General features: G+C 36.0%; 2 protein-coding genes across 21 annotated transcripts in view; both read left to right on the forward strand.

The window, feature by feature from the left end:
* Positions 1 to 15,091, forward strand: part of Sin3A (SIN3 transcription regulator family member A) — a 92,645-nt gene extending 77,554 nt beyond the window's left edge. For all 17 annotated transcript variants that reach the window (XM_067108693.1, XM_067108687.1, XM_067108690.1 and 14 more), the window contains 8 exons: positions 73 to 389; positions 719 to 902; positions 1,924 to 2,069; positions 2,207 to 2,413; positions 2,548 to 2,733; positions 10,429 to 10,541; positions 11,128 to 11,287; positions 11,767 to 15,091. In XM_067108693.1, coding sequence (XP_066964794.1) covers positions 73 to 389; positions 719 to 902; positions 1,924 to 2,069; positions 2,207 to 2,413; positions 2,548 to 2,733; positions 10,429 to 10,541; positions 11,128 to 11,287; positions 11,767 to 12,006 — 1,553 coding nt within the window. In that variant the 3' untranslated portion in view covers positions 12,007 to 15,091. The remainder of the gene's footprint in view (positions 1 to 72; positions 390 to 718; positions 903 to 1,923; positions 2,070 to 2,206; positions 2,414 to 2,547; positions 2,734 to 10,428; positions 10,542 to 11,127; positions 11,288 to 11,766) is intronic.
* Positions 15,092 to 19,387: 4,296 nt separating this feature from the next.
* LOC136841606 (zinc metalloproteinase nas-4-like) overlaps positions 19,388 to 25,588 on the forward strand; it is a 129,253-nt gene continuing 123,052 nt past the window's right edge. Inside the window, exon 1 of one of the 4 annotated variants that reach the window (XR_010854031.1) lies at positions 19,388 to 19,775. The gene's annotated coding sequence lies outside the window, so the exon portion shown is untranslated. The remainder of the gene's footprint in view (positions 19,776 to 25,588) is intronic. The other 3 variants (XM_067108678.1, XR_010854030.1, XM_067108677.1) reach the window with 3 other exon arrangements.

A 25,588-nucleotide genomic window follows, 5' to 3' on the forward strand; every position in this document is an offset into this window, starting at 1 on the left:
CTCGTCATTTGAGAAATGCTTTGATGAATTATGTTGTTTTGTAGTGTTCTTTCATTATGTGATGTTCTTCAGATGAGGAAGACAACAAAAGTGAAGAGAAATTTGAAACTAATCGTCGTGATGTAAAAGGCCGTGAGTGTAAGCAAGCTCCTGTCAATCCTTGTCCAACTACTAACAATAAGAGGAAAACTAGGAGAGGGAATGATGTGGAAAAAGACATCGATATAAAAAAGGAAATCCCTGAAAATTTTAACAACAACAATGTGGGCAATAAAGGAAGAACACTAAATGGTGATGCCACTGAAGATGAGAAAATTAGCATAAAAACAGAAGATGAAAAAGATATTAAACTTGAACCTGGCATTATTGGCAATGGAAACCTAGAGTCGGTAAGGATGCTGTGGAATTTGGTTGTAGTTAGTGATGACATTATCCCCTTTAATAGCAGCTCATTTCTTTTTAGTAATTCTTACTCTTATGAAACTTGATTAGATAAATAGTTTATTTCAAAATATATTCCTTGTTTCTGGTTCTGAATGTATATTGTAATATTTCATATTAATTAAAGTGTGACCACATTTGTCATACGGTTCCTCTTATGGGTTACAGTAAAACTGTGCCACACTACATTCATGTGATTTAAATTCTTTGATATTCAATAGGTGTTGTATTTGTATATTGGAGTTAATCTGTCTAATTAGTGCTTTTTATGTTACAGGATGATGAGTATAGATTATTTATGTGCAACAACAATTGGTACCTATTCCTTCGGCTACATCAGATTCTATGCTGCCGTCTAACAACGATGTATGAACATGCTGTCAGAATAGCAGCTGAAGAAGCGAAAGACAAAAAAGATCGAAAAGAAGCTACTGCTGTTGCACTGAGACTTAAGCCTAAAAGTGAGTTACACCACTCAATTGATATTAGTTAACTGGTATGGCTTTGCTTTTTGAACTTTAACGTTTGGCTTGCAAGGTCTTGACTTTGTGAGTGTAGAATATTATTGCGCATACAGACCGTGTTAGTATGGAAGAAAAACGTTTCCATTTTGTTTATAATGCAATTTGCGACTTCTGCCATAATTGTACTCTCCGTGGGGTGTTAGTGCAGTCAATGTGCCTCACAAGGTTCACTGTAATATTATGTAGGGCTCTTTGCAGTATCCCTCTGGCCCCAACTGCAACCCTGGTCACTCCTTTTACTGTACCTCTCTTCATATACCCTTTCTTCCATCTTACTGTCCACCCTCTCTTAACCATTGTTTCACAGTGCAACTGTGAGATTTTCCTTTGTTACCCTTTAAAACCGTTTCATTGTCAGTTTCCCTTTCAGTGCTGAGTGACATCTTAAATCCCAGTGCTTGTCTTTTGGCCTAAATTTTATATTTTATCCCATTCATCATAATAGTACTGTCTCAACCTTAGATAGTTGAGGTAGATTTTAGTGTTACTTTCCCAATGTGCTCATAAGAACATAACTAAAAGTTCAGACAAACGTGTTCATATCATAAGGGGTAGGAATATTGTTTGCTAAATTATGGTAAGACCCTTGAAATGCATGGACAATAAATTTCAAACCAGCCCTTATGCATGTAGAGTGAAGTAAGTCATTAACTGCAAAGCATGTTTTATGTAAGTTTTATTTAAGTTATTTATGGTAAACCGAAATGAGTACCAGACCTTGGACACAATCCTCTTGAAAATATTAAATAATAACAAAGTCAAGGTTTTAACTTAACAAGTCATCGTAGCTTTGAGAAGCCTTGTGCTCTATGTTTTTCCCATAGAAAGTACTATTTTTCTTGTTAGACACACACCAAGAATTTATTTGGTAAGCTGGTTGAGTTTCCTTAGTATAAAAAGATGAGCTGTGTAAGGGAAGGAAGTGTTTGTATTTATTGTGTATTGTTACTTGTTGCAGATGAATTGGCTGTAGAAGATTATTATCCTGCATTGCTAGACATGATAAAAAATGTCTTGGATGGCAATCTAGAGCCAACCGCTTACGAAGATACACTTCGAGAGATGTTTGGAATTCACGCCTTTACTGGTTTTACACTTGATAAGGTGAGAACTTAGTTGTTCAGAGTTTTCACTCTCTGATCCTTAGTGTACCATAAAATAGCAGTTAAAACTTTAAATCACCTTTGGCACAGAAGCATATGTCAGAAATTTTACATAAGGCAATGTGTGTTTTATTCCAGGTTGTTACGGGTGCAGTTAGACAACTTCAGCATTTGGTCTGTGATGATCCACCTTTTCAGTGCACTACTGCTTACTTAATGGAAGCGAAAAGAGGGGCTGCTGGCGGCCCTGTTGCATCAGCACATAGAAGACTGAATTTAGAGCAGTCATATCAGAAAAGACTGGAAAGACAATTGCAGGATGAAAATTGCTTCAAAATATATACGGTTAGTTATTTGCTTTATTTATTAATTGGAATTTCAAGACCATTTGTTTGTCATTTTTATATAATGTTTAATCAGAATTAATCTTTCACTCGAAAATGGATGATTTCTAATAGTAATTGCTATTTTATTTACAGTACAAGAAAAATTGTAGAATGACTATCGAGTTAATAGACACAGAGATTGAAGAAGAAGAAACGTCAGGAACTGGTATGGGCCATAGTACAACAGCTTCGAATCATCCAGCCATTCCACCTGCAGTTGCAGAAGTAGAAAGATGGAGTGAATATGTTGAGAAATATGTCTCTTCTGTTGCACCTCAGGTAAGTCACATTATTGAAAAATAGTACTGAATTTTCAGTTTTCACATCTGGCAACTTCAGTTGTCTTCCTCTAATTTGCACACACAACCGCAACATTCACACTCATTCACTGTAATTGTTCAGCCTCAGTATTTATATCCATTCCCTGTGCTTGTCTCATATAGTTATCAGAGTTCTTTAGCTTTCCATTTTTTTAATTTTTAGTTTCCACTTGAAACTAAATCCTCTAATGAGCCCTGTAATAGTGGCAATGTGACTCTGTGATTTCATTAAACTATTACATTGTAATAAGATTTCATTAAACTACTACATTGTAATAATGATGAAAATATCATTGATAGTGTTGAAAAGTAAAAAAGCAGTTACATAATTACTAAGGGAAGCCTAAGTTTACATATCATGAAAACTTTTTTTTTTTGTGGAAACTCTGACCTTTCCAACCCCTTTTAAGATGATATGGTCTGTGACACTGGAAATTAGTAATGTGTATGTCTTGAAGACTCCTAATAATAGGCTTGAGAATTGCTTCCTCTCACATACTGGGGCTACACGTGGTTCTCTGTGCAGATCACCTGGAATATGGTAGGTCTTAGGAATATTTTCTTCTACATTAGGAATTTTACCCCATGAATGTCTCTTGAAGCTTCATTTTTGCATGAAATAACTACATATTGTTCCATGTTCACTTAAACTACTTAGAGAAACAGGATTTCAGTTACTGCCGTATGATATTAGAAAGTGTAATGTAAATGTTGATCTTTCTCTGCTCAGTGGCGGACCATACATTTATAGTGGTGCTTCGTCAGCTAAACGTAAACGTGTTTGCTTCAGTCCTGCTGACTACTATTCGTTGTGGTTCATGTCATCAAAGTTTTTGAATTTGGGAATACCTACGTTGAAAGTGGTCATTTATTTGTAATATACAGTCTGCTTTTGTAAGGGGTATGTGACTGGTGCATTTCTTTAATTTCCATTATTGTACAGAAATTCTTAGTTTCCCATTTCTTAGAGAGACTTGGGCATTCAGGGTAGGACACTGGTTAAGAAAATTGTCTTTGCAGCAACTACAGATACCAAAGAGAATGTGGGAGCATTTCAAGCAGCAAGAAATTTCTGGTGTGCTGTGGTTATCTTCAGTGATTTTAACCATGTTAATCATGAGGCCCCTGTTTTCGAACTTGAACCAGTTGTTGAGTTATGGGACCATTTATGATTATTGAAATACTGAGTGGTGTAGCTTTGAAAACTGCTTGATATTCTAGGTGTTATTCTTGATTGCAAGTTAATTTTTCATGAAAAATTGGGAAATTGAGAAAATTAGGAATGATGCCAATCATCTATCTAGAGGAAAATGCCTTACTCTTTTAGTTTCCCATGTTTTGAATATTCATTTGGTTTTCAGCAGCTGAGTAGAATCTTGGAATTATGGGCAAAATTCAGACCCTAGCATTAATATTTGGCCTTGACATTCAAGCGGCTTATTGTGCAGACTTTATAGAATCTTTTATAATTCTGTTATCCTTTGCATTCTGGTCTTCTCAGATTATAACATTAAAGCATTACTTAATAATTCATTCAAATATCTCCCATTTTCTTTTATAAGGTTCAATTTTACTGTTTTTTAGAAGTTCTGTTCTATCTGTGACCAAATTATGGGTTGATCTGAATCATCAGAAATTGTTGAACAGGCTTACATGAATCTCATTTCGTAGTTTATTTTATTTTGGTAGGTATTGATTGTTATTACTCTTCTATAATCATATTCCTTACTTCTGTGTTCCTAGTTTTGCATCAGTTTGGTTTCCCTTTTGGAGGATGGACTTAAATTGTTTTTTGTCTTTCCTTCTAGGGTGACAGAATGACTAGCAATAATGAAATTAATTTTATTGAAAAGAAAATCACTTACCTCCAGATAGTCTAACCCAAATGAATTCTTATTCAGAGAAAGGTATGGGGACTTAAAAAAAAAAAAAAAAAAAAGTCCAAGGTGCTGTATCCATCAAGCAGAATAGAAAAAATTTGCCTCCCAGACAAGGTACCTGAAACTTTATTGTTGATTTTTGAAGACTAGATGCAAAAACCTCTCCCTTTCCTTTTAAAGATCATTTATGAACTCCTAAATTTTTAATCTTTGATAGGGGATGTATAAATGAGAATTATATGGTAAGAGAAAGATTACGTTGCATGCATGTGCAGGACTATTTAAGACAAGTTAATGGGGTTGATTTCTTGGTGCAGTGTTACAGCTGCTGCAGGTTGAAGGGAGTGATTATTGCTGGTGCTTTCAGTATGATTTTATTTACTAAGTGATAATAATGCAGCTTTAAAGTGGACACAAAGATGAAAAAAAATTGCCAGAATATATCTGGCCACCCATCGACCCATGTACATTGGAAGAATGAGATCTTTTGGGGGCAGACCTAAGTGTTACTTGTGCTATACCAGGTTGCTAATCCAGAATGGCAGCATTGAATTTTTGTTTCTCCTGATATGCCTTTCCACTGCATTGTTTCCACATCTGTGGGAGGACATAGCTTGGGAAATTTGGCCTTCCTTCAGATTGATAGGACTTACAGATGTCTTGTCGCTTCCACAACTGCTTGACTTCTTGGAACAATAAGCTAGACCACTTACTCATCTGGTTAGAAAGACTAAGAATTAAAGATTACAGGATTTTCAGCTTTGGGAATTTAACCCAAGTGTTCTGGGAATGATCTGAGAATGCATACATACAATGTTGTAGAAGTGATATACAGGTTTATGATCTTTTAACTGTAATTCTAAAAACTGAAAAGCTCTAAAAATGGAAATATTTTTTGGAGAAAACCAAACAGTACAACTATATTTATAGTAATGATGATTTAAATATAAGTTGTTTTGCTTGCTATATCCAGTTACACATATTATCATAGTGTTATTGTATTACAGAATATAAACGTGATCGTACACTATTTGTATTTGATGTTGTTTACATTCTTAAAATATTGGCTGATTTAGTACACCAACATCTGTATTGCCATTAGTTACTGGAAGAAACAATTCTCAGATATTTTTTCTCGTAAATTAACAAAGTTGGGTTTAAAACATACAGATTACTTGATTGTTAAGGTAGCAAGTGTGATTTTGCCAGTTCCAGACATCGTTTTCACCTATTCCAAAACATTTTGCAGCCTGCCCATAGTTTTATTCAGCCGCGACTACAACATGCATCTTTATTTAGTGGATTTCTTTCGTAAGACCATCATTGTTTGAAGGATGAATAAAAATGTATGGTATTTTTACTTTTGGAAGCCACTTATGAGACTCGGCAAGTTTTACTAGCTTGACAACTTTAATGCAACTCTTAATAAACACTCGGTAGTTACAGTAAATGATGTCAGCAATCAGCTGTTTCTTGAATCGGTTGTTTATGTCGGTACAGGTTTACAATCATTCATTAAGAATTCTAAACACCAGGATGTGGGTATTGCAGTTGGTTTAATGTAAAGAGAGTGAGTGTTTGTTACACCAACAGATAACCATTTGCAAAAGTCGAATAATAGTTGTACAGTAAACCTCCTGCATTTGCGGATTTCTCTCTGGAACGCATCTACCCATTATTCGCGGTATTTTTCACTGAGAAATATTCACTAATTACTGTATTTTCATATAATTTTCATGACTAAATGCACTTTTTATGATAAAATTATTAAAATACTCAGTTATGAGCATTTTTTTTTTTTTTTTTTTTTTTTAACTAGCAAAATAGGCAGTTCTAAGTGTTTTTATAGGGGTTTTAAGTATTCGTGGATTTTCGCTATTTGCAGGTGGGGGGGCCAGTACGCATCCCCCGCAAATACAGGGGTTTACTGTATTGTGAATAATAACTTTAATAAAGTTTGTTTTATTGTATCCAATTACAGTAAACCCCTGTATTCGCGAAATTCACTATGGAACATATATACGCATTATTTGTTGAAAATCTGCCCATTCACGGTAGTTTTCACTGAGAAATATTCGCTAATTATTGTATTTTCATGACTAAATGCACTTTTTGTGATAAAACAATAAAATTACTCAGGTAGTGCTCGAGTTACGATAGTTCACCGTGCGATAATTCGATTTTGCAATGGGGTAAGCAATTAATACAGACACGGTAATATTTATGAAATATTTTTAAATTTTGCGTGGGCCCAAGCAGCAAGGGACACCAAATTACAATAGACCAGCTTCTTTTCCTCCAACTCTTTATCCCATCTCCTAGTTAAAAAAAAGTACCAGAGAATTATAAAAGTATTGTTAGCAACATTATACTCTTGCGTAAATGCGTACAGCCATGCAACTGACTGAGAAACTGTTGTTTTGCTTATCACCGAATCGGATAACAACAGCCCTTTTGCTTGTTTTTCAACCATCGTATGGCAATACACAATTACCATAGGTTATAGTGCAAATGACGTTAAGTAGAATAGGACTGATACATTTTCGCATTATACCCTTATTCGGTATGGATAAAAGATCGGCAAGGAAATATACTGCTAAATTTATGCTGCAAGTTGTAGCTGAAGCTGAGAAAACAGTGTTCAAGCTACTAATGACTATAAATTATCATGCATCGGCACCATGGGTGAAACTATGCGTAATTAAAATTGGTGAGAAAGTATTGTAATCAAAACTACTGGGCGTGAAAGAACACATATTACTGCTATTTTTACGCCGGTAAACAATAAATATGTAAAGCTCATATTATGATGAAATCAAGTGAAAATAGTGAACGGAATCTTTTTTTTTTTTTTTTTTTTTTTTTTTTTTTTTTTTACACAAAACAAACGCCCCCAAATGACCAACATCATCTGTTAACGAAAAAACAGCTAAGTTAATTTCACAACAAGACGTATTTAAGTTATATTTAGACTTGAAAACACTTTTTACAGTATAATGAAAAATAACCTTGCCCCTTATAAATAAAGTATCTAGAGATTCATTTACTCTAATTAGAAGCAAGAAAAGCGCTCTGAACTGAGTTAAATGCAGCAAAATCAACACTGCGTAAACAATTTCCAAACCAAAACATTGATCGCTATGATCGCAATTTATAATACAAAAGCAATGTAAGAATATATATTATGGGACACAGTGAATTAGGGCATAACATTTTAAAAGGTCCATGGAAAAGATGAATATTTGTTATGTTGATGTTTGTGTAATACAGTATGTGAATATAGAGTACAGTATAATGTAGGCTACACTACCGTTTATGTATACAATATACCATAGTGTAGGCTAAGCTAATTCATGTTTGTTATTCAATTTCTCTTTGTATTGAATTATCATAAGTCACTGCATTAACCTCCAGAATTAGCTGATATTAATAATAACTTCCGTGTATGTATAGAGTATACTTTATAGTGTAGGCTAGGCTACCATATATGTATACATGGTATTGAATACCGTAGTGTATGCTTGGCTATATTCGAGATAACATTTTTTCCAACAAACGATGGGTTTTTTGGAACCTAACCCCATCGTAAGTAGGATAACACGTGTATAAGAATTTTTAGTTTTTTTTTTTTTTTTGAACTATCAAAATTGGCTGTTCTAAGTATTTATAGAAGGGTTCTAAGTATTCGCTAGTTCTAGCTGTTGGTGGGGGGGGGTTTATGGTATGCATCCCCCACGAATACAGGCGGTTTACTGTATACTGCATGTTTTGTCATATCGTAAAACAAATTATGAACAAAGCAGTCGTGTGCCATTTGCAATGTGGTTCTGTTTACATTCTTAAAATCATCAGCTGATTGCATTTTACCGACATCATCACTGACATTAGTTGCTAAATGAAACTTAATTCATAGGGACATTTATTTTATCAGTTATCAGAGCTGGGTGTAAAAAAATGCAGCTACTTTATTTGTAAACTCAGTAGATTAAATGAAGTACATGCCAGTTTCAGAAGTTGCTTTTGCCTCCAAAACATTTTGCAGTCTGTTCATTATTTGTTTCTTCAGCCACAACTATAACCTGCTATATAAATTTAGAGGCAATTTCTTAACAACTTTTCTCCACTGTGTGATATTTGTTTCTTCAGCCACAACTATAACCTGCTATATAAATTTAGAGGCAATTTCTTAACAACTTCTCTCCACTGTGTGAAGGTTGAATAAAATTGTATTTCATTTTTATTTTCGGAATTACAAGTCAGCAACTATAACTCAGCTTTTATTAAATGTGCATTAGTTTTGGTAACTAACATTAGTAAACAGCTGTTTCTCGATTCGGTTGTTTGTGTCAGTACTTGCTGTTGTTTATTCCAGTAATTTGCATGCAGTAGCGAGCATTTGTTAATTATGAGAAATAGTAATGAATTCTTACTCAAGTTTGGTAAGCCTGGTTGATTGTATGATGATTCGCACTTTAAACTACTGAACTATTGCTTCTAGGCCTATTAATTAGTTAAAAGCTAGCTTACATATGCACTATCAGTGAAATCTACCAAAACAGACAGGCATAGGAAGCCTAGCCTAGTATCAAAAAAAGAAACCTGCACATTAAGCACATCCTCATGTTGTCTACCAAAAAGGCCTCTCTCAATATACATATGTGATGTACTCATATTTTGGGAGAACATTGTAAGGATCACATACTACATGAGATCAGATGATACATGAGTATATAAGTTATGCAAATTATGGTTCTTGTAGCTGCTGTATACATTTTTTAGTTTTACGGAATGTTATTGTTTTAGGAGCAACTTTCAGTTCCGAAATCCAGAAACATCCAAAAACTGAAACACAGCCTTCCCCAAGAGTTTCGGATAAGGGATTTGAACCTGTACAAGTGTGCAAAAGGCATGATATGAATGAAGGTTGAAAAGAAAAGTGTTTCAAAATGGGTTTAGTCGTAGGTGTCTTGCCCCATTAATAATGAATTCACAAAGTATGGGAAAGATGTTTGTTGTGGTAAATAGTGTTAGCATTCTGTCTGAAAATTTTATCATATTTCCTATATTGAGTGGTATGCAGAGAACATTCTATGAAAATTGAAGTTCCAATCTGTAAGAATGCTACAAAACCCAAGGACTTCATTCACCAAGGGACTTTTAATTTAAAAGTATTGAAACCTGAATACATAGAATGAATACTTACTAATAAATATTTAAAAAGTGTTAATAGAAGATGGAGTAGTTGTGGTTACAATCCACCATATTGTGTGTATATAAAGATTTAGGTAACATTCAAGGCAAAATTTCACATTTTTTACAAAAACACAATGCGAATGGTAAATGTAACAAACTTAGGGCATGGTGACATAAGTTTCCTTATGCAAATAGTATTTCATCATAATGTTTGTAAAGTACGTTATGTATTACCATGTTAAGTTGTTATGAATTAACTTTTAAGGCGAAACGCTGTAATTTGATTTCCATATCTTCCTTGACATTTTTTCACACTTACCTTTTGGGTTAAATATCTTTTAGACATGTTTATGCTAAACTGTGACCATGTACCTGCAGCTTCACTCCTCTTACTACTGGCCACAGTGGGAAAATCAGTCCAGTGACAGTGTGGGGAAAAAAAAAAGTCATAGGTGCTCATTTTGTCAATTTAGAATTCAGTATTGTTTAGAAGATGAGTTTTTAATGGGATTTTGGTGTCTTCATATATTTTCTGAGATAATTTTTTGATGAAAATTTGATGTCTTTTTATATATTTTCAGATGTCTCCTTCCATGCAAGCACAGCTGTCACGAAAACCAGTTTTTCTACCTCGCAACCTTCGCTCTTGGAGAAAGTTAACGGCTGCATGGCAAACTAATCAGGAGATGGATAAGTAAGTTACCCATTGGTATGATGTAAAAGATTTGTTGATGCATACTGTATGTACTCACCCAAAAAGAATAGATCAGAGAAAATGCAAGAGGTTAGTACCATTTAGTATATGTTAAGACTGTTAATGCAAGTAACAAATACACAACTACATGTGTTTGTAAAAGTGGGCTTTGAATGGGGTATCGATTTAAAATTAATATTTCATCGTGTCTTAGAGCATTGGCATCAAATTGTGCCATGTGAGATAAAAATTCATAGTATGTGTTAGTATCAATGGGATGCATTATGTGACACAGCTCAGTTATTAGTCAATTAGTAGCCTTATGAATTTTGTTTTTGTGGGTTGGGTGGCAGGTATGCCAGTCACCAGTAGGAAACCTGTGTTAATTTTTTTTTAGTTTATGCTGCTCTTGCTTCCCACGTTTTCATTTCCTGAATATTAAAATGTTGGTTTGAGTGTTATTTTTTATATTTAAAAGTCAAAAAGAAAGATGTCCGAGTTAGAATTATGTAAATGATGAAAGTACAACTCACCCCTTAACATTTTATTGCAAATATTAAAAATACTTTTCATGTTAATCCTACAGGCGCAGTTGTACAGACGATATTAAACCACCAGTATGTCCAGATATGGAGATTCTTGATAATACGCAGTGCAAATTTAACTTGTCTTCATATAAGATGGTGTTCGTTGTTAATAGCGATTCTTATATGTACAAGAAGCAAGCTCTTAAAAGAGCAAAGCAAGTAAGTAATTGTGAATGATTTTTGCTAGTAATTCATTTACCCAAAGGTTAATTATAACTAGTTCTTATTTATCCATTGAAAGTCAAGCTTGTAATAAATATCCACTGCAAGTGACCCTGTAAAGTCCTTTAGGAACCTCTCAGTAGTTTTTTTTTTTGTGATGTATACAAAATTTAAGTTTTTCGCTGGAAGTGTTTATAATTTTGATATCAGATTAGTCTCTCTCTCTCTCTCTCTCTCTCTCTCTCTCTCTCTCTCTCTCTCTCTCTCTCTCTCTCTCTCTCTCTCTCTCTCTCTCTCTCTCTCTCTCTCTCTCTCTTTCAAGTTCCCAGGTTATTGTAGATAGGCAGAGTCACTGCACATTATTTTAACAAATTGGTAAGAATACCTTCCAAAAATGATAATTGTATGCAGATATTAATGATTTCATTTATTTAAATGAAAATCCCTCTTCATGTATTTTTTCTTTTCATTGGCAGAGTCACGAGCATGTAAGTAAACGCATGCATATGGGTCTTACTTCGTGGCACAGTGATTGGTGCTCAAAACACGTTTCAGAGGCAAGTCAGCGCTCTGCGACAGACTGGTTTTTGGGTCATACGGAAGGTTTACGACCTAATAATACGAGAGTCGTGCGTGTGGATGACCCCTCCCGACCTCCCTTTGCACCCTACAATAAGTACAAGTGTGAACTCGATGAAAGTGGAGGCGGCTCCTAACGTGTGGTGTCAAGTCTCTCCTTGGCCCTATGAAGAGTGTGACTCACACGGGGGTGAGGTAGAGAAAGTGCAAGTGTTTTTGGAGGAGACATTGGGATCATCCTTTGCATGTCTCCCCCACTGTGAGAGCTGTGACTTAAATGAAAACTTAGTGCAAGTGGAGTGGATGTCACCTCTAAGTACAAGTTTGTAGCAGGGCTGGTGGTGTGGTCTAAGCATGGCAGCAATTAATGGCTAGAACTCTGAAGCTGATGAAGTGTGGGAGGGGACAACTTGGATAATCTTATCCATATTTATGGTGGAGCTGAAAATATTTTCTCATTTATCAAGTAAACCTTGAACAGTTTATCTTGTGAACTTTTTGATTTATAGTAACAAGTGATAGTGAGCAGCAGCAACCAAACTGATCCAAATGAATCATTGATGTGCCTCAAGTAATGCCTGTCAGTACAATGTAGTATTAAATGCAGACTGCAGCATTAAAGCATATACCGGTGACCAGCGTTGCCCCACTGTAAGACATAACCACTCGCCACCATCTATAAAGCTGCATGTTGTCCACAGCACAAAGTTGCTACAAAATTTTTGCAACAAGGCTAATCCATTGTTTTGTTGCTGGGACCTAGATCATGGACTCTTCAGTTGAGCCAGTTGTACAATTGAATGATAATTATATTTATAGGATGTACAGATGATCTGATTTACATTTTGTTAATAAAATAATTCCTTTGTAAGACGGGATTGAGGGGAGATGAGGATGAGGGCCGTGAAGGGAGGGGGGAACAAGTGTTTTCAAGCCAAATCTTTTTCTAGACAAAGGGTGAATATCCCAACTATCCTTATTTATTATGGAATGTGTAAATAATAGTGTATATGTAATCAGGGATATGAGTTATAAGTTAAGAGACTTGATATCTGTAAAGGTATCAAGCTGTAAAGAAATATTTACTGTATACATGTGTAAAGTAATAGATATTTAAGTGTTCCAAAGCCTTCAACTAATATTCAAATGTGCACACAAATATAAATGCACACAAAACACATGCAACACAATTTGTTGAAGTTTCTATTCTCCCCAGTATGTACTGTAAATATAAAGGAAAAATAGAAAAATCACAAATCTAAAGAAGTTTGAACTTTGGCCATAAATCTTTATTTTATGCTATCCAGAACCCTCATCTCTCCTCCCAGATTCTGGACGTCTCAAAAAAGAAAAAAAATATACTGCCGCGGCCTAGATGACACTATTTAGCTTTAAGAAGTCACTTTGGCATGGGTGTGCGCATAACTGCCAGGAAAATAAAACCAACAATAACTTGAACAGTGTGGGGCATTACACACCGACAAAAACTATTGGCCTCTTCCATGGCATTGACAGTTGCTGTCAATGAGCGAGCCTGAGTCAGGCTATCTTTGAGGTTGTGAAATTATACAGTAGTGGTTATTGGCAGCTGAGATGGAGACTGGAAGCTTGCATTATCATACCATCAAGATGTTTGTGCACTTCATATATTTCAAACTTATTTATGTGTTGTGATTTTATTTAAGTATTTTTTTTTAATCTATTTTCAGTTTCAGAAGTATTTTTTCCATTTTGTATGAGTTGGTTCATTTATTAAGTTGGCCAGATTGTAATATATGTCTATTGACATTGGAGAAGCAGCACCAGCAAGATGTTCTTGTTACATGGATAGGAACTTGACTATGCAAACACCTATAACTGTGAAATTTTGTTTGTTCAGAATAGCTTTGTCTTAGTAAACCCTGAGTGTCTGGATAAATTACCTAATAATTATAAAGCCACCCAGAAGAAAATCTGCTTCAGTACAGTAGTCCTCCTTCCTTCAGTGGACTTATTTGTAATTGCACATAGTAGACCACAATGTACAATTCCGTGATAGGATTTCAAATTATTTCATTGTTAAATCAAGCCATAAGTTACAGTCATTGCCATTATCTTGCCAGTGAAGCAAACATCTAAGGACTAGGCAGGGTTTTATAGTGCAATTGATTTCCTGAGGTAACTCATTTTTGTACCTGTAAATGTCCTTGTAATGTGATGTAGAGGGACGTCTAGAATATAATTGGTTTTAAAATATAAATTTTGGAAATTCAAGTATTTTATTCATTCATTGAGAGGTGTTTTGCAATGAAAATGCAGAGCTAAAACTGAAATGTAAAGTCAGTTTAGGTTTGTATTTAGTAAGTTCTTTGTAACAAGAACTTTTAAATGGTGACATTCATCGTCATACTACCAAAGCAATTAAGTAGTCTGGTGATGGCAAGACATAATATGCATTATTTAAGGAAAGATACTGAAATGGTTTTGCATAAGATCCTTTGTGTTTTTACCGAAATTGCAGTGATAAAAATTGACAGGGTTAGGGTAATAATTGAAAGTCTTGGTTTGGGATGGTGGAGAGAAGAAATTTTTTTTACAGTACTTAGCACTTTTCTTGGTGAATGAAATTGTCAATCTTTATATTGTCTATTAACAGCGTTGAGAGTTGATTTCATTTTAGTTGTTCTGGCAACAGTTTCATTTTTTTATTTTGTCAAATTTTGTTTACTGTGTATCACCAGAGAACGTGATGGGTCACAACAGGATACTACACTACTCAAGCCAACTCAAGTCCTTGTTAGTACCTACTATTCGGTTACTGCTGCACATGCACAGTTTACGTATCATTTTATTTAAAATTCATTTCGTATTTCTTTTTTAAATGAAAGGGTAAAGGAAAATCTAGATCACTGCTATTTGCACTTTGGCCTTCTAATAATTGTGAATGGAAGCTCAGCAAAGCAAGAAAATTGAAGACGAGTTTTCGTGGTGTGTAACTGGATGTGCTTGTGAAGCTATCATGTGCCACAATTCCTCAAAAGATACTTGTCCAGAATGCCTCTTTAATATTACCACAGTCAGATTATTTTTTGTAGTACAAGTATTGTAGTATGGTACAGCACACCTAAGTTGGTGACTTCCGTGTATTTAGAAAGAAATTTCTTTTTCTATCCTCATGTCAATCACTGAAAAAGTATTTGTAATAGACATATTGAAAATAAATCTTTTTACATTCTATTGAAAGTTTCAGCAGTATCATTAATCCTTTTTTTAAGTAATGTTATTGTGAGCGTAATTTAATACTTTGGAAATGTCACCGCTGGATGCCAGCATGCTTTTGAACTAGGTTTAGATATTTGTTTAAATAAGCAAATGGTTGATATTTGCTTTAAATCCTGGTTGAAAATTTACACTTTTTTTATTGTGACTGTGTCTTAGCAAATATTGTTATACATCACATGCTAGAGGTTAATGTTAGTGATATTTAAAATATATGTATTATATAATTATATATATACATGTGTGTGTGTGTATAACTGAATCACGAAAATATGAAACGTGATGAATGTATAAATAAAAATAAAATCCACGAAGGAAACGGAAACACTGGAGTGCAGCGACACCTTTTGACACTTACATCCTTTACTTAGCAGACTCTGCCGTAAGAGTCGAAAGGCCTCGCAGCAGTTCATTGTTTCCGTTTCCTCCGTCGATTTTATCTTTACAGTACTGTATATATATATATATATAATATATATATATATATATATATGTATGTATATATATATATATATATAATATATATATATGTAATATATATATATATATATATATATATATATATATATATATATATATATATATATATATATATATATATATATATATATATATATGTATATATATTGAGTGTGTGTGTTAATTCTGAGGAAAATTTTAGGAATATTACGACTCGCTTAAAAATGTACATTATCGTTACACTTGTTTTACATACACTATATTCAGAAATGGAGTCACATGGCTGATTTTTTTATCGAGTATCTATAGGTCAAGCAGACATGACAGAAGAGCTAGCTTGACAATGGTATGAATCACAATTCACTTTCGTTAATAATGCAGTTCCAGATTTCTGCTTCATCATTTCAGAACAATCGATGTTGGTATAACCATATTTTTTAATCAACCCAAACTGAAATCGAAGACTAATTTCTTCATAGGCATATAAATACTGCCAGCACGATTGCCAATCAGTAAGGTAGCGGACAATTGCTATACTTCTGTGGGTGAATTCTATTTTCAAATAACTACCAAGATTTTGAAAATAAATTTGTTTTTAAATATTTTATAAATTACTGGTAGTCTGGTGTGACCATAGCTTGTCTATAAGTTTTCAAGATGTAAAATTTCAGTTGTATGTTATGGTAATTGCTTTCTAAGAGAACTGTACAATGCATTGTACCTTATGAGGATTTCAAGTTAAAGAAAACCCAACAAATTTTTCAGGCTCATGGAAATTACAGTGAAATACTGTAAAGGTAAGATGTTAATGACAGCATTAATTACAGAATGCATTGCTCCTTTGCTCATCATACCTTGCACCTTTGTGTAAATATGTGCGTTTACTGAACATTATTAACTGGCAAATGTACAAATAGAACCTCTTGGGCTTAATATGTGAGTGAAGATTAAATTCAAGAGAGGAGCGCAAGCAACACCTCTGCTTAACAAGATACAAACCGTCTTGGGATGGGTACCCTTGGCCAAAGCCGGGAAAGGTTTTCAAATCTGGCGATACTCTTGCGTGATAATGGGTTGCTATCCAATGTATCCCCAGCTTCATTTTTCATTCGGTCATTGAACTAAGTGGGCATGCTTACTCGTTCTCTCCACCACTGCTGTTGTTGAAGCATTTTCCCCTAGTTTTACATGTTAGACTTTTATGCACGGGCTTGTGATATTGAATGAATTGTGGGGCGGAAGGGTGGGCTACCCACTCCACCGAACGGTAATTAACTACCTAAGGACCTTGTTAAGAATTGAATGGCCGGTTTCCAGCTGTGCTGAAGGTATTTCCATATGTATAAGACCGAGGGTTGTATGTTAGGAAAAATACAAATTACTTTAAAATTTGTCATTTTTAGTTAGTACAGAACCTGTTTGTGTTCGGAATGCGTTGGCTGATGACTCTTCCCCACATTAGAATGATCGGACGTTGTAAAGAGCAGCAACCCCAGAGTACCTGAGGGTTGTTTATCTTAACAAGCTAATATTTGGGGTGGCTGATGTTAACAAGCTCATTCTGATACTGGCGGTGCATCTATTTGTTGTCGGCCAAATGGAATGTCCCTTCGCCGTGTTCAGTACTGGGGGGTGGCTGATGTTAACAAGTTCATTCTGAGGACAGCCAATCTTTACATGGGTACTCTGGGGTTGCGGATCTTTACAACGTCCGAATGATCATAGTGTCATTGACATGATTTAGTGTGCAAGATTCGTTTGTATTATCTGTCAGTGACATTCTTTGTGTTCGTCGTGAAGAGGTGTGGATTTAGCCGTCTTGGACTTGGTCTCCTCCTCAGTAGGAGCGATACTACTCCGAGAGAAGAATTCACTCAAAACTCCTTACCATACAGTCGTTGATGTCCTGAAAATTAAAATTATCAGGCTCTTCATTGTGTTCCGTTTGTTCAGTCGTTAAATTTTTAAATCGTAATCTGATAAATGATTAATAGGTTTATTACGGACAAACTTCAAGCAGCCTTAGGTATTAAGAATATTGACTTGGTAGTCTTAAGTTAATGATGATAACAATAATAATTGAGCATCTCCATAAACTTCGTAGTAAATTTAATCAACACTCCAACGTCGTGAGACGCATACGGCCTCTGAAATTCCACCGTTTTATCTTCCATAGATCGCCGTTCATATCCAACCTCCCTTCTCATTACTCACATCCCACTGGAGCCCAGCTGCCATTTTCATGTAATACTCTGGGGGTTTGTGCAAATGGCACGTCCAAACCATTTCCATCACGCTTTCATCAGTATCTCATTTACATGTGGATCTGCCATTATTACCGTCATGCTATTATTTTTAACTTTCATCTGCCATTCGACACATGATTTTTTATTTTTTTATTTTTAAAGATTTATTCTCGGGTCGACAACTTTTAGATTTAGATTCATTGTCATACCATGATTCGTGTCAGTATAGCAATACTTCCATGTATAATTTCAGATATAATTTGTAATCTTTTTTCAGCCAACCCATTTTTTTATTGTCTTTCTTCGCGCTTTCACTAATTCACATAGGTGAGAGCGTTTGGCAAGAGGGAATACCCTACTGGCCTGGACATATCTCCACCTACGGATGTTGGGGGACGAACGATTAATATTTTGTCAGAGGGCATTTCTACAACTAGGACTTGTTGGTTTAGGTTGTCCATGACATAAAATTCTTCGTTGCATGTAGGGGAGAAAGATGACTTTTTATCTTACATCTTGGCAATATAATAATTGTTTTTATGAAATTTGTTTACACTAAAGTCTTGTTTTCAACCCGTTTTCGTTTTTCCCGTTACTCTAAAGGCGATGTAACGCGGACCAAATGGATTTTTATTTCAAGGAGCATTCGGTATGATCACAAATAATGTACTTATTTTTATTTATTAATTTTTAAATGGTTTACCACTCAAAACTTTGCGCTTATACGACAACTGACAGCCTTACATAGTTTGGGTTTAAACTAAAAACTATAGCCTACCTAGAATTAGGCCTTCCTTGTGCTTAAACTGATAACGTTTTGTTTTTATAAAAATGTAATTAACTGAACTATTCGATACTTAAATATGTTACACGAAATAACTAGAATAGCGTAAGTTAATTATGACACGAATACTGAGTTAAATTACATTGTCGTGGTTGGGCATAGGCTACAGTGGGCAGGCTTTCTTCTTGCAGAAAGGTTCCGATCACCGGTTTCAAGAACAGACTATTTTTAGTGGCCAAACACTGGACTGTGCCGGACAAAAAGCTTAGAAACCATATCTACTAAATGTAACATAGAGATGAATGGAATGAGAGAATATGCCCAAAAAAGCACTGGAAAATGAAATAAAGATAAGAATTAAACAAGATATAGAAGAGACCTTGAAAGAAATGAAGAAGCTGAGGTTCATAGAAAACTTCGGGGAAAATAAGTACATAAGGTAACTGGAAACAAAGGACGCGTGTATGTTCATGAAAGCCAGGGTGAATATGTTGAACTTGCAGGCTAACTTCCAGGGTAAGTCTAAGGACAAGGTTTGTGAGATCTGTAGAACGGAGGAGGACACCACCGAACATTTACTCAGGTGTAAAACCACACGAAAAACAGATCATTACATTACCTTAGAGAACCTGAAATTCCCCTAACAGAAAACTGGGGGAATATATAAGGTTAGCCCTGAAAGTTAAGAATGTTGTTAACTTGGAAAGCGACGGATGTCAAAGCTAATAGCATGGCCCTGCCCCAGTTAAAAAGAAATGAAAGGGGAGGGTTAAAAGTGAGGTGGAAATATTTTGTACATACCTAGTTTACCAACGGCTTTAAATTTTGGGTTTTATTGTTTCTGAATATAATTAAAAACATTTGGAAGTACTATAAAGTAAAGTAGAACTAAAGACGATTAAAAAGGATAACAAGAAGGTAATAAGGCTTTGCACCTCATGTAAATAGTATAGTGTGCCTGCAACTGTTTGTGGAGTGGACACTCAGGAAGTCGAGACGACTTGGGAGTCAAGACGTAAGAGCCACTGCTGTCTTCCTTGGGGAGATGCAAAATTTCCAGGAGCTTGGGCCAGTTAATTTATATTTGAATTATCTGCAGTGTCTGTATAAAAGTTCATATCAAGAAAGTGCATCTTAATGTTACTTGTTTAAATTCAAGGTATGTTAAATGTTTCCTTTAGTTATATAATCAAGCACCGAAAACTGACGTTGGGACAGTATCTACATAGACATGTTCACTTAGACTAGGCCAATATTCACAGTTCGATGTAGTTCACCAGATATATTCGACTACTGAATATTCCAGAGTGTGTTATAAGCTAATGGGCTAAAGCTAAGTTTGGTTTTACTGGAATTGCAGTGAAAAACACCATCAAGTAATGATCAGGTATGAACTACGTGTATAGGCTAGGCCTAACACATGTCTGCTGTTACCGTCCTGTTAAGTGTGCATTTGTATTCCGGAGGTTTTTGAACTCGGCTATACCTCATTAACTCGGAATATCTGTCATGCCTCAAGCCCAAATTCAGTACGTCGAAGATTAATAGCCTAAAACATCTATCTAGAAGGAATTGCCGATGACCTAAGGTATACCGGTACATCTAAACCCAGTCTATAATGCACTATTAAATGTTAAACATGGTTTTTCTTACAGCTTTTTTGCGCATTTGATGTGTATACCAATTTCCACTGGGAATGCTTGGGTAATACATCACACCTCTCCCCCACGTCAAAAAAAAGTAAGAGGACATCACAGTGGAACACACTGTTTTTTTTTTTTTTTTTGTGGTGGAAAAAGAATTGTAAAATATAAAGATTTATCCTAACTTAACCAACCCTTACCTAGACTGCCATAACCCCCATCTTAAGTTTGCTTAGGCCATCATAAATTAGAGGGAAATACTGGGATGCCTCATAGCCCAACCTAACCTAGATCGCCTAGCCTGACATAAGGTGGTGTCATCTTTTCACATGTTTCTGCCAAATGTTTGACCAATTGGCCAGTAACAGATCACTTTATTCCTATACACTAGCACCGCAAATTAGCTTAATTGGTAACAGGAAGTAAGTTATCAAAGTTCTTGCTCACGTATCGCAACTGTAATGAAATAATGCAACTTTGTGTTCAGATATGAAAAATGGTACTGTATTTGCTAATGAATAATGCAACTTTGTATTCTGATATGAAAAATTATACTGTATTTGCTACTTAGTACAAAGTATGGTAGCAAGATAATAAAATACTAAAACATGTCAGACATATTTTTTCTGACACCACCCTCAGGATGTTGTTAATTATTGGGAAATAAAATTCTTCCTTATAACTTGGATACCCCTTGGTCAATGAACTGCTATCCTTAAAGGAAATGAGTGGACCTTGGCCTATCTTGACCCTCATGCAATGGTTTCACACTGTGGACCTTCATTATAGCAAAACCGAGAGTGGGGTTGTAGTCCTAATGGGATTACCAAACACTTCCAATGAAAGTGACTGGGAGATTCATCAAAATCACATTTTAAAAAAACCATGTTTCTTAAAATTACTTAACCTCCCAAGTAATTGTCATTTTCAGGACATGTAGGCTATACTCATCCAAATATGCCTTTCACTTTAGATTGAAGTCTTTTTGATGCTAAGAATACTTCACCGAGATCATAGGCAAAATAAGTTTTCTTTTTTTGTAGCCAAAAATAATCCTTAATGCTGAGTAATTTTGAAAAATTACCAGTTATGTAGCTTACTAAGGCAATTCTACAGAAGAGCTTTGCTTGGAGATATTGTTTATTAATTTTTTTTTACTTAACAGTATAGAAAAGGGTGTATATAATGCGGTACAGGTGAGATAACTTGTAAAATTTACAGTCTTTTGTTTATGTGTTTGTGTTCATCATGGTGGGCGTCCCACGGAGCTGTTTGATAGCATTAACTTTACTGATAATGAAACGTTAAGGCCACTATACCAGGACTCATGACCCAGTGCTGCGTTGGCGCATGAGTTTTCAGATAAACGCGTCATAACGGCCTACCTGTCAAGAATTTTATGTGAATCACAAGAGAGCAATTCTCGTTTAGAAAATTTATGTAATATGTATGATTTTGTGGTCTTGGGGATTGGGAGGGGGGTTTGTAAAGGTGAGGAAAGCATGGTGGTCGAGAGCGTAGAGCATGGCAGTTTGGTAGAGAGGTTGTGGTTGTGGGATATCCCAGTCTGTTGTTTCGAGGTTGTTCTCTTAGGGTTGTAAGTTTACTTTGGAATTAGTGCCCTGTACTGGTATCTAATAAGGTGAGTGTTTGGTTATACATTTTTTGTGTTATTTTAACCTACAAGTTATCCAGGCTGTTTTGGTAAAGGTGGCAACGAAAACCTCAACTGATATGATTAAGCCCTTTAAGGGCGAAGGAGACGTAATTGCTTGGTTAAAAAAGGTAAAATTGGTTGCTAGGCCTCAGAAAGTGGATGATGTGGCTGCATTTGTTCTATTGTTTTTGAAAGGTGATGCATTGGCCTTGCATTTGGAAATGAAAGAAGACCAAAGTGGTCGTGAAAAGATTGAAAAATTGCTGAAAGAAGCCTTTTCAGGTGGAGCTTTTGTAACAGTTGGGAAATTAACTAATTCAAGGTGAACGGGGAGCAGGTAAATATTTTTGCAAATGAATTAAGAAGGTTGGCAGGGTTAGCTGGGTTTAAGGGAGTTGGGTTTGAATGCATAGTGAGGTTATCATTTGTGAATGGTGTGCCTAGTCACATCAGTGCATCATTACAGAAGCTACCAGGAATGCAGAATGGCAGTAAGTAAAATTATAAATAGAGCGAGAATATTGACTTTAATACATTCAGTGATGTTGCTGCTGTGAGTACATCTAGGCCCAAGTCTGTTGAGAGTAAAGCAATAGTTGGGGGGACAAATGAGTTCGGTAGATGAAATTCTGGTGAATTCAGATACCAGTGTTATGGGTGTGAGGGCCCACGTATACTGCGTTATTGTAAGGACTGGGGAACAGTTGTGTGCTTCCAGTGTAAAAAGGTGGGTCATATTTCAATACAATGTGATTCGGGAAACAAGAAAAGGCTGGCTGATGTGCCAATAGCTTCCCCATCATTGGTGTAAGGGCACCCCATTCGAGTTACCATCAGTTAAATCGGAGTTGAATGGGTATTCTGTGTTGGGCTTGGTGGACACAGGTTGTTCTACTACAGTTCTTGGTTTACATTTATTGGATAAAGTTAGTGGAGGAAGGGTCATAACTGCCTTTGAAGGGAGAGAGATCTTGTGTAAAGGTGAACCATGTGTAAAATTGAGTGTTGATGATGTAATTACTGTAAGTGCTTTAATGGCTGAGAAACTAATTGACAGTATTGATTTAAGTTTGGCATGAATGCAGTCAATGGGTTTGGAGGTGTTACATTGGCAGAGGGCAAAGTTCTATTTGGTAAGGCAAGAAGTTAAGTGATAATTCTGTGTGGTGCCATGGCTAACGCATGTGGTAATTCCAGTGTTATTATAATTGAAGATAAAGATTTTGTGGCAAGATTTGATGGTAGTCAATGTACAGTAGAGTGGTTCATCAAAGAGGGAAACAAAGTAGAGTTGACGAATAAGATTGGTGGTTATGATAAAGGATGGGATGAACAGAAGAGAGGGGAGTTCGAGAGGGAAGTAGATAGATGGATTGAAGAGGGTATTTTGCTCTTCTGGGACAAGCAGATTGAGGATGGGGTGTTACCTTTAATGGCTGTTGAGCAGCCAACTAAAAATATAGTTAGACCAGTGCTGGACTTTAGAGACGTGGACAAGTTGTTGAGTGTCATAGTGGAGATGATGCTATTGATGTTTGTGGTAAGACCTTAAGGGAATGGCGCAGAATGCAAGGTAACGTAGCAATTGTAGATTTGAAGTCAACACATCTGCAAATTAGAGTGACCAAGAAGCTGTGGTGTCATCAACTTGTAAATTATAAAGGGCAAACTTACTGTTTAGCAAGGTTGGGATTTGGGTTGAATTCTGCTCCTCGAATTATGGGTTAAATTTTAAAAACGGTTTTGAGGAGGAGTGAAGACATAAAAGGCTCTACAAGTTCTTACATCAATAACATTTTGGTTGACAAAACTCAGTTGCCAGCTTCTGAGTTGGTCACATACTTAAAACTGAATGGATTGATTACTAAGCCACCTGAGACTTTGGCTGGGAGTGCTGCTTTGGGTCTTAAGTGAGAAAGATGGTGTTCAGTGTTTTGCAAGAGATAATGTCATCCCAGAGATTTCGGTTGAGAAATCAAGACGAGAGTTGTTTTCAGTTTGTGGAAAATTGGTGGGCCACTACCCTATTGCCAATTGGCTACGAGTAGCTTGTGGCTATGTGAAGAGACAAGCAGGTGGTGGGTCATGGGACGGTAATGTAGACCCAGATGTTGTGTTGATGCTCAAAGAGGTTGTCCAGAAGGTAAACGAAGATGATCCAGTGCAAGGGCAGTGGCATGTTTCTCGGTCTGAGGATGGGGTTCTTTGGTGCGATGCAAGTAGTTTAGCATTGGGAGTTGTGTTGGAGATTGGTGGTGTTGTGATTGAGGATGCAGCTTGGTTGCGAATGAAACATGACAGCAATCATAATAATGTGGCCGAATTGGAAGCTGTAGTAAAAGGCATCAATCTTGCCCTGCAGTGGGGCTAGAGAAATAAGAGATTAGGAATGATTCTGCTACTGTTCTCGGGTAGATGAAATCTGTTATCATTGAGGATAAGAGGTTGCATACAAAGGGAGTAGGGGAGATGATGATAAAGCAACAATTGGGCATTGTGAGGGAGCTTACTGAAGAATTTTTATTAGAATTGCACAACAGGCTTCAAATGGTTGTAGATAGGACTGCATTTTTAGCACAAAAACTAGACTCCAAAATTGATAAATAAATGGTGAAACATGAGAAAAGCTGTTTGCAGCATCAGTCAATTGGTCCGGCTCCAGTGGTGCACAAGGCAGGTACTGTAGTGTGAGCGTGGACAGAGATTGGAAGAGACAGATGTCACACATCATAGGAGTGTACCGTATTTGTTTGTCAATAATTGACAGTGGTGCCAGCAGATTTACATTGTGGAGAGGTCTGAAGAGATAGAGTGCAAAGGAAGTAGCAGATATATTGAATATGATTTTTTTGGAACGAAGTCCTGTAGATGAGATTCTTATGGATAATAGTATAGCGTTTAGATCGGAAGTCCTGCACTGCACTACTCAGTGGAAGAAGGGGGTCTTAATTGGAATTAATTTTAAAAATAATGTGTCTGTGGATGGTATGCCACGTCATGTGTTAGACTTGCGTGGGATTGAGCTGCTGAGTTCCTCATGGAAGTCTAGTGAGAAGGAGGCGAATGAAGAGAGGGGTGATGATAATAGGAGATATCCCAGGAGAAAAAGGCATGCTCCTGCCAGGATGAGGGACTATGAGTTGGAGTGCCTGGAAGAGGAACTTTGAATTGGAGTAGATTTCTGCTAATAGTACTCCACGTAGATTTATGTTGTTGTCTGCTTGTTTTTGTGTTTCGTTTGATGTTGTAGTTGTTTCACTGTGATGAGTAAGAAAAATTTTAATTTTTTAGTTTTTGGACCTAAATTTCATAATCAATCAATCAGTCAAGATCATGGGGGCATGTGGTCTTGGGGATTCGGAGGGGGTTTGTAAAGGTGAGGAAAGCATGGCGGTCGAAAGCAGAGAGCATGGCTATTTGGTAGAGAGAGGTTGTGGTTGTAGGACGTCCCAGTCTGTTGTTTCGAGGGTTGTTCTCTTAGGGTTGTAAGTTTACTTTGGAATTATTGCCCTGTACTGAAGTCTAATAAGGTGAGTTATTGGTCATAATTATTTTTGTGTTATTTTAACCTACAGATTTTGTCAGTATTTTTTTTATAGGCTGCTGAAAGGAGCAAGAGCTCGCAAAGGATAAGCAGTGTTCGTCGTTTAGGTGGCATCTAGAACGATATGG

The sequence above is a fragment of the Macrobrachium rosenbergii genome, chromosome 9 (assembly GCF_040412425.1).
Source record: "Macrobrachium rosenbergii isolate ZJJX-2024 chromosome 9, ASM4041242v1, whole genome shotgun sequence".
NCBI classification, from domain to species: domain Eukaryota; kingdom Metazoa; phylum Arthropoda; class Malacostraca; order Decapoda; family Palaemonidae; genus Macrobrachium; species Macrobrachium rosenbergii.